This window comes from Gallinula chloropus (assembly GCF_964237585.1).
Source record: "Gallinula chloropus genome assembly, chromosome: 7".
NCBI lineage: Eukaryota > Metazoa > Chordata > Aves > Gruiformes > Rallidae > Gallinula > Gallinula chloropus.
Window position 1 is genome coordinate 14412153 of NC_140092.1, and position 14308 is coordinate 14426460.

The window sequence follows — 14308 nt, forward strand, 5'->3', positions numbered from 1 at the left end:
ATATAAATGGCTACTGCCAGCATTAAATTGCTTGCCAGCAAATGAAATATTAAATACACAATCAAAACCAGCCTTATCTATTAAACCTTCAAGTAATTATTTCCTGCTGTTGCTTACAGCAACCACTCAAGAAAAGCCACGTTCTCTAGGAACAAGTGTTCTGTTCCAACACAGAAAGCCTAATTGCCTCTTTTTGATAGTAGAAACATGAGGAAGATTATTAGTTTATTTGTTCTACCAGGTTCTCTGTATTGTCAATGTCACAAAGAAAATCTCTTTTCAGTCAAGCAAAGAGTTAGGGAAGCTTCCAGCTTTTTATGATCAAGAGGGAGATCTCTGGGTTTGTTTTGTTTTGAAACATTGATTTGTATTTCACCCACATACTCCACAAGTACAGTATTTTTCTCAGAACCAGAATTCATCATTGGTCCCCAGATACAGCACGAAACTGAGCAGGAATGGGATCTGTGAACCTATTTCCTGTGCCTTGTACACAGTTTTTGGTAAACGTTCTTGGATACTGTAGCAGGTCAGAACAGGATGACCTGCACATACACAACCTTTCTCACCAACTCCTGTCCTATTGATGGTGCTTTTATTTGCCTAGGAGGGTTTGTTATTGCCTTGCATTCCTGGATAAATTTCACCAAAGCCTTGTGACAGTCTTGAAGCCAAAGGCAAAAGGCACATTTCTCTGAGATGTCCCCTTTCAATGTCCACATTTCGATGACCAGTTTGGTCTTGAGGAGAAGTTAGTTATCCAGTCTGGAGAAATGTGTCTCATTATCTTATTTTATAAGCAACATAATGGAACGATTTTATTTTCCAAAGAAATTTAAATATTTGACAAAAGAACCGTAAATGCTTCAAAAATAATTAATGAAAAGCAAAGCTGGTTTCCTGTACTCTGTAAAGCTGCATCACATTTAGGTGCCCCTTAAAATGCTCTATTTATTTCCTGACTAAAGCAAGCCACTACACAATCTGACTTGAAGGGAAATGTGCACTGCGCTCATTCTCTGAGGCAAACAAAGCACTGTAATGGCTTATTCATAAGAAGGTAAAACCTCTTTACTTCTCACCATTTCAAACTGGATTTGTCCCTTTTACATCTCCCAAAAGTCTGTACCAATGGACGTTAAAAACAGTTAAAAAAACCCCAAGTAAAACCAACCATCAGTCAACTTTCTAGAAGTAAAATATTTAGAAAGATGGAATTGGGTCACAGAAACATTTATCACCTCTCCTTTTGGAAGTTTAGCCAGCAATAATGGGAAACTCTGGTGGGGGATTAAAGACATTCCACAAAATCTTTTACTGGGAAAGCTTTTTCAGATCCAGAATGACATTTCCCATCAAAAGCCAGAGACAACCCCCTCCCATCCCTACTATTGCATGTATCTCAGTAATCAAAGCTGGACACAAAAAGCAGCAGTTCACCAGCATGATTCAATCCGTATTGCCCACGTGGCAGGATGGGCACTGCCTGAAGATTCTGGAATCAATCAACGTGAATGGAAGTGTTATTGATAGATCAAAATGCTCAACGGGACAGGGAGACAGCTCGCTGTGCTGCTCTAAATAAGTCACCTTCACAATCCTGTTCCTACCACAACGTTATATGACAAAGAAGGATGCTACTGAAAGCTGAGTCAGGAGGGCATGCTAAGGAAAGAGGCCTTTAGCGTGCACTCCTGCTTGCTCCCTACCACAAGGAAGAACTTCACCTTTCAGGCAGTCAGGTTTTAGAGACAAACCTCCAGCAACACCTGGAGGAATTTTCTTGCATTAAGATCTTTAAGTAATAGTAATAGCTTAAAACCATGCCTTTAACCTCAGTCCAACCCTTTTCTCCATCAAATCAAGTAACTCGAGAAAGTGGAAACATATGCATGTAGTCAGAGTGTAAGCAGCATGATGACATGCTTTCACACAGCCAGGAGAAACATACTACAGAACATATTTGAAAACATGAGTTTATATAAAAAAGTACTATCTGAAACAAAATAATGTCACATGTGCACTTTTATGCACCTGGCTGAATTAATCTGAAAGGTTTGTGCAATCCTGGCATAGCAGAACAGCATACAAGCGACAAACTATGAAAAGCAGAGATTTTAAAAAGTAGCACCAGCAAGAAAAAGAAGTTACCCATCCTCTCATAGCCCCTGGGACACAATTACTCAATCAAATGACACCTAAACTTGCTCCAGGTGTGTGCGTACTCTGTACCAGCAGGCAGAAACAGCACCAAGTCAAATGGGATAAGGAGAGCGAAGACTCACCGGCCATTGTCACGACCCACTCCCCAGACTCTGATGCTCACAATGGGCTGCGAGTGAAGAACTGTGCGGTCCATGGGGTCAATCAGGTTCAGCATGTCATTTTCCAGAATAAGGTACATGTCTTTGCCCTGCAACTCCAGAGAAAGTACAGTTACACAGTATGCCCCCCTCTCAAAGTGACTGGGATCAAGCTGTTAGGCTTATGCTGTTTAGACTTGCATCCTCTTAAATTGCTCGAGGTTTTGGTTTGTCCCAAGAGAACTGAAAATAAGTTCATTTAACTTCTGGTGTGAAAAAGATGTAAGATAGTATCTTGCTGATACTATATTTTTAAATGATCCCAGTCACAAAAAGCTTTGATGTCTTTTAAATGAAACTGACTCATTCAACCCCAAGCTACTGAGCTATTCAACAAATTATGGGTTTACCCTTTCTCCAGTAAATTCCTGCAAATGTATGAGAAGTCAAGAACTGTTTTAATCATAAAAGCTTCCTTCAAAACGTGTAGTTTAAAGGCAGATTTTTTTCCCCTTCAAACAATGTGCTTTGTTGTCATAAACTTTAACCAATGGATCATGGGAACAGACAGCAATTTGTACCCGTCAAAGGATTTATATAATATTCTCTGAAGAAAGACTAATTAAAGGAAAACCCTAGCATTTAAGACATGAATGTGAATTCTGCCGGTGACTGCAGAATCCTGGAGCCAGGATCTCTCCCTAATTCTTCTGGTATGTAAGAATGAAGAGAATGCTTAGAGGAAACAAATTTACAGGCTGTTTTCCTTTTGATGCTAATTCACAAATCCTAATCTTCCTCCTATGACTAACATTTGGAAAAGGTCTGCTGCTGCTTCTATCAGATCTAGTAGCTCTCTTCTCAGAGTCTGTACACTTACTCTGCAGACTGTGAAATCCCACAGAAATCATGTATTGCCAAGAGGTAAGACAAGCTCCTGCTGATAATACGAAGAAGGTGGGAGCTATCAGCTAAACATAGAGCAATTTGCTTCTTCTCTATTGTGCCATAATTTTTAAATGAACTGAAGGAATAGAAAGGGTCTGACTTCCTACTGACAAACGTTTCAAAAAATGACCTTTTTATTCACCTCGGTGACACAGAAACCCTCTTCCCACTTGGTTACAGCAGCTCAAATTGCAATGACATCTCATTTTGTGTCTGTCATGTCACCCTGAGAGGGCCTGCTTCCAGGGTTTCCAGGCTAGCCAGCAAGAGGCAGGCACTGCGGCTCACCTCTCCCACCCTCAGACCTCCTAACAGGGATTCAACGGGGAGCTGTGACACAGAGCCGGCAGGGCAAGCACTGAGAGGGGTGTGGGAGAGGAAGGGGACTCAGGCTGGTATATGTGATGCCAACACAAGAACATTGTGACTGATGGGAAAAGTACAGCTGAGATACACAGGCTGCTCCTGGAGAAACAGCTGTAGCTGCGATCACCATCCGCGTAAACGGGGTGAATCAGCAGCACGGAACTGCTTGTGGTGTGCAGAGAAAGAAACATGGGAAATAAAACACAGGAGCCAGGTTGGCACCAGGCAGATCAAAATAATGATGGGAACCAAACAGAAAACAGTCATCACAAAGAAAAAGGGTGAGAAATTTGCTTGGAGGTCAGAAGCAGTAAACAGATTGTGTGAAGAATATCACCAAGTGTCACAAAGATTGCTTTTTGGACCCATTTTCTACTAATATATTTATTCCAGAAGGAAATTATTACAAAAAGGTAAAGTCTGTTCATCATGCAAAATACAGTAGGACTAGGGTAATAAAACTGAATCCAAATTAGCTGGAAAAGATTGGAGAATGAGCAGATAAGCAACATAAGTCACAGAAAATTATCCTTGCAATGCTCAAGGGACAGCTTGGCCGCAGCCAGATGCAATATATTCTGCTAAGTTTTGTTGCTGCCTTATACAAAAGCTATTTTGGAGATTAAAACACTGCAGAGGGCAAGAAGAAATAATTTAGACAAACTGTGAGCTTGAACACAAGGCCTCAATGTCTCAGACCGCTGAAGACCTGCAGAGACCTGATGGTCCAAGCCGAGGAAGACTCTAGTGAGAAGAGCCACACAGAGAAAGTGGGTGAAGAGGGAGCCAGTCCCAGCTTCTTTCATGAAGCGTTACATGCTGTGGTATAGGAGGTCAATAGCAATATCATGGAAGTGACTGAGTCATGTTTGGGAATATAACACATGGCAAAGTAGCGACACAGATGAGTCATGATTTAGTTTCTGATTTTACCTAACTGCAGAAATTGGATACTTATAGGGAATTTATTTTGGAGGGAAGTGGAGGGCATAGAATCCCAGAGTAAAGCCAGTGATAAAGCTTCTGTAGGGTGTGGACTTTACACAGGTTGTAGGGTTTTTTGGGTTTGTGTTTTTTAAATCATGAAAACTTGGGGGTGGTCTTAGTCCCAATTTCACGTTCACTACATTCCAGCTAAAGCATATCTTTAGGCAATCTTAAGACCTCTATCTGCAGTCATCAGTTCTAGGTTTATAATGGATTTCTGCTGCATGTGCTCCATCTGATGTGTCAGTGTTGAGCACGCTTTTTTCAGGCTCCTCTCTGAAACGTGCCTCTTCCAATCATGCCTGAAGCAATACACTGCCAGCAGAGAAATGTAATTGTAATGATTTCTTTTAAAAATCAAGATGACAATTTACTTCAAGGCCAGCTATTCAAGCACAGTATCTGTCTTTTTCTGTCAGGCTGATTTTTTTTTTAATAAATAGCACTCTTAATTAAAACTTCCATTCAAGAGGACCAAAACTTTTCATGGGATTGACAGAGAGAAATATGGAAAAATGTGAACATTAACTCTTAATCCAGAATACAGCACATGATTTCAAGGCAAACAATATTTCAGAGTTCTGAAAAATGGATTGGATTACACACGTGTGGAGAGTGGGGATTTTTCCCCTCATGGGGTCAGCAGCAAGTCTGAAGCCCATGACTGACACATCTCTAATTGCTTCTCTAGCTATATTAATTGAATAAAACTGTTCCCAGAAGTAAGAGAGAGAGAGAGAGAGAGAGAGAGAGCGAGCAATGTATCTTGTTCACTTATATGTACAAAATAAATTTTTGAGATAGAAAAAGCCTTCTGAAATCACTTGAAGTAGACAGGGGACTTGAAACATCACTTCTGTGATGCCAACAGGCACCTTCCCCCAGTTGCTCCTCTAAAGCATCTCTGCATTGTTCTGGTCATAGTCAAGACACTGGACTGTAGCATTAGCTTGGGAGACTGAAGGATATTTTTCCTGAAATTTTCACTGCAATAGACAAATCTTTAATTCCTCTTTTGTTTGGCAGTGCCACTTCTCTTAGATCAGGCAAGTGGAGGTTACAACATTCATTGTTACATCACTTTTGCATTCAGACCTCGTGTAGTAAATCCGCATGAGTGTAACACTCCTGAAAACAAGGCAGGAGAGAGGCTGAAGATTTGGCTGCAGTTTAAGTTGTTCCACAAACAATCAGGCAACAAAGACGTTTTTCTGGGGGTTGGTCTCCTATGTCCTCTGGCTTTTAACCACAACCCCACTTTCTCCTGTCTTCTTGTTTCACTTTCCCTTGTTTCCCCCTGAGCTCCCACAGCGTTATCCTGCCTTTGCTGCCAATTCAGAAAGAAGCACAGAGCTTGCATGGTTCAGGTGATGAAGGTGTACTGACCCTTCAACAAATAAAGAAAGAGAAGAGCTGGGCTCTCTGTTTTTCCCTCAGTGTGGCGGAATTTGGCACGCTTCAAAATTGGATGACATTGGTGAACAGATTCAAGAGTGACTGGAGAGGAACCAACAGACAGACTGATGACATAAAATTAATTTCCTTCTGAAATGCTGATAAAATAATCATCTTAAAATAAGCCATCTGTCCATCAATCTCCATCTTCTCATACATTTCAGAAGCACTGGTCACACTAATGGGGGTTTTCTTAAAGCCCTTTTATCCCTAAGAATCCTGTGATAATGCTGTTCCAAAGCACCAGTCTTGAACCTCTGGCCAGGAGAAAGGTTTCCTTCCACTCATTTAATCAGTTTGGCTCATGTGCCCTCGACACTCTTACTGCAGAGGTGTGTACAAGCACAGATGTGAACATGAAGGTGAGATCTTTGTGGCATCTGCTGTGCTGAGCAGTTTGGAACAAAGAAGTCAACGCTTTCCTTAAACCCTTTTATTATTTTGGCAGAGCCAGCTAGGACAGGAAAATCCCAAACAGAGAATGGACACTTTCGCTTACACAGCTGTTCTTTGAAGATGTTTTGGGACACAAGAGGGATGTTCCAAGAGAACTTCACCCCATTCTTACCTCTCCCCAAATGCCAACAGTGTCTCTGATGTCATTTTTACAGTAAGAGAGTTGTCTGATGCAGTTGTTCACAGCAACACTGCTTTTTCCAGGAGCCAGATCTTCTTCTGCCATCTCCACCCAGCCCAGGGATCGCACAGCAAAGCACTAGAAAGAAAACAGAAAATATCTGTACATGTTTCGGAGCACACAACACACTGCTGTATCCAGCCATGGAAATCTTGTCATGCAACAGAAACTAGTCAGTTAAAGTTAAAAGATCCCTGGCTGGGAGGGGAACAAAACCAAGGCATTAAAATACAATTTGAGAATGGCAAGGTGAAAATATTTGAAGGAACAAATGTGCCGGGAAAGGTATCTGTGGAGGTAACAGTGTACTTTTGTTAATATAAAGGAGGAAACAAGGGAGCAGTAAATAGTGCAAACACAGAAATAAAAGAACTACAGATACAAGATAATTGAGATTTTAGGTAGTATCTAGAGCTCCAACTGAAAAGCAAGAAAATACTATTGGATTATGTCTGTTCTGAGATTCACACTCGCTGCCTGGCTTTTAACCAGAACATTACATTTTCGTAGATTACAGTAATAATTTCTAGGAGAAGTTTCAAGTACCAAACAATAACAAACTCAAAGCTCCAACAAAAAGATAATCTAGCATAAGAGGAAAGCAAGCGTTTTTCTAGAAGAAATTAAAAATGACCTTTAAAATAAAACAATCTAATTATACTGTTTTTTAGCAGAAGGATGTTTAGCCAACCAGAGCACTCAGTTGGCAGAACAAGCCATGGCGACATTACTTTGCACATATGGTGCTTTTTGCAAACAAAACAAAATGGGAGAAATTGCATGGCACCTCCATTTACTAGTGTAGGGAATAAAAAGCTTTAATTCTGAATAAAAACCCTGCACATTTGCTCTTAGGCCTTACAGTGGGTGGAACACAGACCTCACAGTACATCAGTGGGAGTCTGACTGCGAGACCAAGATTTCCTCCAGAAAACATTATGGGTGTATCACTCGCTCATGGCAATGTACCGCCAGCGAAGGATGCACAACAGACTTACTGGTGCACCTCCTTAATAGACACAGCAAACATTTAAGATGGCCCCTACAAGTTCACCAGTAGTTCCTGAATGACCCCGTTCCAAATTCCTGCTAGCTTCTATGTATTTAACATAGCAACAGACACTGCCATTGAATGCTGCCAAATCAAATCCCACCACATCTCTGAGCTCTGGTTTCCCTGTGACTCGCTGCTCAAGCCAGTGATGAAATATGACATGAAGTTGCACTCAGTTCTTACATTCAGATCCTCTTTGGTAACCGTGATGCTGTCTACAGAGGTGCAGGATTTGGCAGCCACAACTTCCACAAGCAGAAGAACGACAATTTACAACAAATAACTGAAAACCTGCCTTCATATAGCATCTCTGTTCTTTCACCTCAAGTCTCCCCTTGCCGGGGCAGAACTAGTACTCAGTCCTTGGTGCCTTGCTTGCTTCAGAGTTACTCATACTTTTTTCTGAAATGCTATGCTGGCCTGAAGTGCTACATTGTTCTGGCAAACTGACCTGCAACTGCTTCAGTCAACCCAGTTCCCTGCTAGGTAGTGGTGTAATTTTGACCTTTCAAAGACCTACACTCATTGGCGCCGCCGCCTTGTGTCACAGGGCTTTCTTTGCTGTCAGCATCATCCCACAGGCCCTCGGGAAAGCAGGGAATGATCCTGGGAGCTGCTTGAGGGAACCTGGCACCAGTAACCACTGGGAACTCCATTGCCTCCAGCAGGACCCTGCCCACATGGGCATGCAGCCCAGGAGCAGCAACAGCAGGTCCACTCTGAAGTTACCAATTCATCCCTCCTCTCGGGATGCAGTAAATAGATCAGCTTTAGAGTTCAAAACCAGATACTGAATATTCATTTGATGTCTTCTAAAAACTGCTATGAAGTCAGTGAGTAGATCAAGCTCACGATCATCTATGGTGTGCCACTTAGGAACCGCTGTCCTCAAAAAGAGACCCCAAAACACCAAGGTGTTTTAAATATGCATAGTATGCCAACTTTGGCAAACTAAGGGAGGAATAAAATTCACTAGTGGGTAAAAAGATTAACGAGTTTCTCCTTCCTTCCTTCCCCTCAAAACTTCTCTCCCCCTTCAGCCCTCTTTCAGCCTGCATGATGCCCTCATCCAGCCTACTTCGCCCTGCAGAAAACCCAGCCTAGGAGCCTGTCTGCCTCTTGTCCCTGCTCCAAGGGGTCACTACCGATGCATCTCACCTAAGGCATCAGGCAGCAAATTCACTGCAAATTTTATGAAACCCTTTAGTGAGCTTGGGTAAAAAATGAAAGCTTCTCATGCCTCCAGATTTTGTGTGGATTTTTTTTCCCCCTTTGCAAACAGGGAAAGAGATATGCAAATTCTCCTGCGCTGCTGCTTCCTGACCCAGCTCTGCTGGAAACCCACAAAAGCGCTGAATTTACAGATTTTAAAGTGAGATGATTGAGAAGGTGAAAGAAGAAACAAAGGAGGGGTCACCACTCAGGGGTGCTCTTCGCTTTCAGGGCTACACCAGATACTAAAATACCCATTTTTTTAGCAATTATTAAGGTCATCTAATCTCAAGATTGCAGAATTGGTTATGGCACTTCAGATGCTCATGAATCTTGCTGAAAGTGCTGTGATGCCCATTGGGGTATTAAATATTTATCTTTGCAAGCTTTTAAAATACAGACTTTTGCTGCACCAGTAGAAAGGCTTTTTTACAAGCTCTTCAATATTAAATTCGATAACAGAATCCTAGCAAAGAGAAACATTTTCTAAATCATCTTGAGAGGTTAAGAACTAAACATATATAATAAGCATATTGTTTCCTCATTACTCTTCATATCTCAACCATACCTGCAATTTGTTAGCCGCTTTCCAAACAAAGATAAACATAGTCCTTGCCTGAAGAGAGTGTATCTTAAGAAGGGAAAAAAAAAAACCCAAACCCAAACAGCAAAAGACAATCAGTTCAAGTTGACAGCAGGTAAATCTTTCGTTAGTAAAGATGGTGAACTGTTTTGGTCGTTTCTTCCTGGCTATATTTGTTCTATGTTTACGATTCTCCCCTGGTGGGATCCACTGTATTTTGTTCCCTTTCCAGCCCACTGTCAGGCCAGCAGAGCAAACTGACTGGGACACTCTTGTCCATCCCACATATTCCCCTCTGTGTGAAGGCCTTGGCTTCCTTTCCCACTTCAATTCCTCTCAATCCTTCCAAACTAGGTAGATGTGAGATACCCCACTGAATTCTGGCACCTGCAAGGTTTTGTGTGTTTTATAAGGAGCCATTACCATAACACAAAATGCTACATTATAACAGAAAATAATAATTATTATTATTAATATCTACACCACCCCCCAGTGGGGTGGGAGAGCAGTGGAAGTGTATGCACACATGCTCACATCCCTCCAGCCTGCAGATCGCCAGCAACTGTGTTATAAAAGATCCACTTCATGTTGTATTGTTGGTGGGGTTTTCCCCTCTCTAATTATTTGACCCAGAGGTTCTCTTTAAAACAAAAGAGCATAAAAACCAGTGGAAACAAACCACCTAGTGTCTCCAATCAAGTATGACCTAATTCTTAAAACCAGCACTAGCACTGCCCAAACATAATTGCTTAGTTCCCTAGCACGCTAATCCAGACCTGAAAGAACTTTGTTAATGCACCCTCTCCCTTCTCCTGGAACTTGACATCTGGAGTCCAAAAAAAAAAAAGCCAAGCTGAAAAGCAGAGTGCAGCTCTCTAGGAGTCTATGAGCCCAGTAAACAGGCATTCCTGGTAATGCTGCTTGGTTAAGTACCTCCACTCAACGCTCATGATTACTGGCAAATCATAATTACTGGCCCATCATAATTTCAAAGTAATCCAGATACCAACTTTCAGCTCACAGCAATCTACATAATTTCTTTTTGCCAACAGAGAAGAAACAAACAAGATTTGTATCAAGTTTTACACTATTACTATAAATAAACTTAAACTTTAATAGTTTTGTGTGCCTGGCTGGACCCTCTGCTTTATCTTAAAATCAAAACTCTAAAAAGAACAATTTAAATAACTTCAAGATAAGTGAAACTTTATTTTCCTATATGCTTGTCCCCCAACTTGTTTCAAGAGCTGCTTAAGAAAAACAGGTTTCAAGAAAAAACAAAGGAAGTTGATAAATACAGCAGGATGAAAGAGATTCAGGAATCGTATACTGTATTTGGATCACTGCTGTTTGGGATTGGGCAGATCAAAGATACTGCATCAGACACTGCGTGTCTGAGAGATGTGAATGAAAAAAAGTCATTTAAACCATGGTATATCACTAATTTTGTATTTTCACATTGACTGGAGACTGCATTTTCTGCAAGGCTACACAGGATGTTGTCCAAAGAAAATACACAGAGGAAAATGACCACCGTGTCACAGGCTGCCCTGTGAAAAGGCAGGTGAACACAAATGAAAACACAGGTATCACTGCCCAGAGGTCTACAGTTCTGGGGAATATTTGTGTGCAGGGCTGCAACTCCAATTAATGTTTCATGGTTAATGACCTGGAGCCAAAGAACCAAATTCATAAATGCTGTAATCCAAACTCTGCACAAAGCTGCAGCCTCCTTCCCTTGCAATGCAGTTCTGAGCTAAAGCATCGCCTAAAGTCTGGGAGATTTAGGTTTGAAGGAATGAATGAACTGTGGACAGCACTTCTGCTCTTTGGAATTACAGAAACTTCACCACAGGGTAGGGTTCTGCTCTGCAACTCCTTTTTTCCAAGAGGGACTCCAGAAAGGAGCTTTGATGGGAATGCAGAACTGTGATAAATCTCAGCACATAAGCGAATGCCACGCTCTAGCTGTTGCCTCGTGCAGTTCTAAACTCAAACCTCTAAAAACCAGCAACAAAACCCCAAAGCAAACCAAGAAAAGAACCTCAAGAAAACCAAAGGAAATACAATTGCTTACAGACAGAGAATGAGACACGAGTTACACATGAGTGATGGCAGAGTAGTATTGGAAACTGTGGATCACAAGGGCATGAGTAGAAAAGATCTCATTAGAGGAAGTAAATGAATTAGAACACCAGTTTGAGGAGAACAAGCTAACAGACATTACAAAACCACGGACTGATTGTTTTCCAGATCACACAGCTGTTGGTAGTTGCTACGAACATCTGCATTATGGTATGTTTGCCTCAGTGACTGATTTAAATCTGTGTTACTAATTTCTTCTCTACTTGAGCCTACAGGACTTGGTTTTGAGCAGTTTCTCTTTGTTGCCCTTTATGTTTTTCCTTTTTAAAGGTTATATCTGTCTGCAGACACACATAAATCATTACAGTATCTAATAAGGCTTTTTATCACAGACCACTGAGCAGGCTTGTGCCCGAGACACCGCATGTAGGTCACATAATTAACTGTTTCTTATGCAGCCAACACAACCTGGGAAACTCCACTTACATTTTCTTTAACAGTTTTAAAATAAACCTGTTAAATATCATACTATTTTATGCTTTGGAAAAGCAAGTACCATAAAATATAGCCACTGTATTCTGAGAGATAAGTATGTTCCAGTATATCTGCCTGATACACATATGAAAGCTTGCACTGACTCCAGAGGAAAATTAAGTAGAGATGATCAAAGCTCAACTGAGTAACTGCAATTAAGGCACAAACACTTTCATTTAATTGACATGAGTAGACTGTAATGCATCTGTTTTCTGAGACATACTGACAGTTGTCACATTAGAATTCTTAATTACAAAAAATTTCAAAAAATGGAGAATCAAAAACATTTCTGTTGCTTTTCCTGTAGTACATCTGAATACCTGAAAGTGCACATGCAATACAAAAATAAGCACACAGATACTCAGGACACAACAGAATTCAGGAATTCACTAAAAACTGTGCTTTCAAGTGGATGATTAGAAACCAAACTTCTGTAGAATAAAATACAACGGTGTTACAAATACTGTGAAGTAACCTTTAGAATAAATTACTTCTCTAGAGCAGGTCAGTATTGAACTTTCTGCTCTCACAGTCCCTTACTCATTCTCCAAGACACTACAGTCTCACTTTTCCAGACTCACAGACTCCAATGTGTAGGAAAACAAAAGTCCCTCTCTTGTTCCAAGTTTAATACTTCTGTCTCTGTGGTTCCTGTTGGCTCACAGCCAGAGGTCAAATCTGCTCTATCAAGGCAAGAAAATATTGCAGGACCATTGTGCCAGTTCAAGATATTTTGAATCCCAATTTCTTATTCATTACTGTATTCCTGAATCAAGTAAAGAAATCTAGTCAGTTGAGCAAAAAATGGAATGGAAATAATTATTCTCTACTAACACCCTTTTGCTATATGTAGTTCTGAAGAATACATTAATATCACCTTACTCTCTTCTCCAGTCTTCTCAGTAAAGAACAGGCTTTGATTTTAGATGCTTTGTAGACACCTTTAATTCACATCCTAAAGAGATGGGTTTATGGGCTTTGCTTTGAGGTAAGGGTGGTTTGGGTTTCACTTTAATACACAGTGAAATAAAAGCCATGCTTCCTCAGTGAAGAAAAGGCAGTCGTATTTTTCACCAGAAACTAATAAAGGATGATAGTTGCAAAGATGTTCAAATTAGGGTCTCTCCTGCAGAATAACTGAGCTGTTAGGGTAACTCAAGCAGGTTTCATTATTCTGTGACACACAAACAAGCACACATGTGCTTTGTCCAAGAAGACAAGCCTGGCAGGAGTTTACAGGGCATGAAAGAATGTGTGCATTCATTTCTTACAAAGACTAATGCGCTGCACTTCTTACTTTTAACGTTCAATGTTGTGTTTTTGAGGGCTGGGAGGGCTGTTCTGCAGGCTGGCAGATGAAAGTGGCTCTAAGGCTGCCAGCAGCACTTTATTTAGTATTGTGGTGCATAATTTTCAAAGGTACTATACACGACATCCAACTTAAAAAAAAACCCCAACCATAAAACCTTTAGTGAACTCTCGACCTTACTGAATCAATGGAGAAAAACCTTTTGTCTTCACTAGAGTCAGGATTTCATGTCTCTTCGGAAGCAACCTTGTTAAGAGTAATTTGTTTTCTGCAGAAATTATGTTTACAACAGGATCCAAAGTCAATGAAGTTAACTCACACTATTTTTCCGGACTGGGAATCGATCAAGACTCAAATAAACATGAATCCCAAGTCTCAGAATCTTGAGCCCTGGTGGGCTTCCCACATTTGAGGACCAACTTACTATCACGCTGCCTTCCAGCAGCACCACAGGGCAATCACCTCTGAACATAAGGAATAACACATTCCCTTGTAGGCAGAACATGGCATTATGCCGTACTGCATCTCTCATGCTTTTTCTCAGGAAATTTAAAGCTCACTTTTCGATAAAATGAAGGAAATTTTGGCAAGGAAGACTTCTGATTTTTTAAAAGTGAAATTTAGAGTAAGAACTAATACTAAAATACACATGTTGGCTAGAGTTATCTAAATACTGCTTTGTCATTCAATATGTTCTATTTTAATTGATTTTTTAACTTGATTTCCTCCATAAATGTACCTCTCAGGAGGTCAATAGACAAATAACCACGCAATGAAATGACAAACCTTGTGATACTGCAGACTGGAACAGGCTATTTCCTTGAGCTGCCCTCAA

The 14308-nt window shown here is 40.8% G+C and overlaps 1 protein-coding gene across 3 annotated transcripts in view; it reads right to left on the reverse strand.

The window, feature by feature from the left end:
* APBB2 (amyloid beta precursor protein binding family B member 2) overlaps positions 1-14308 on the reverse strand; it is a gene marked incomplete at its 5' end in the record, with an annotated part of 107279 nt that overhangs the window by 36906 nt on the left and 56065 nt on the right. For 2 of the 3 annotated variants that reach the window (XM_084266901.1, XM_084266900.1), the window contains 2 exons: positions 2286-2413; positions 6628-6774. In XM_084266901.1, the coding sequence (XP_084123027.1) occupies positions 2286-2413; positions 6628-6774 (275 nt within the window). Of the gene's footprint in view, positions 1-2285; positions 2420-6627; positions 6775-14308 lie in introns of all 3 variants that reach the window. The other variant, XM_084266899.1, reaches the window with a different exon arrangement.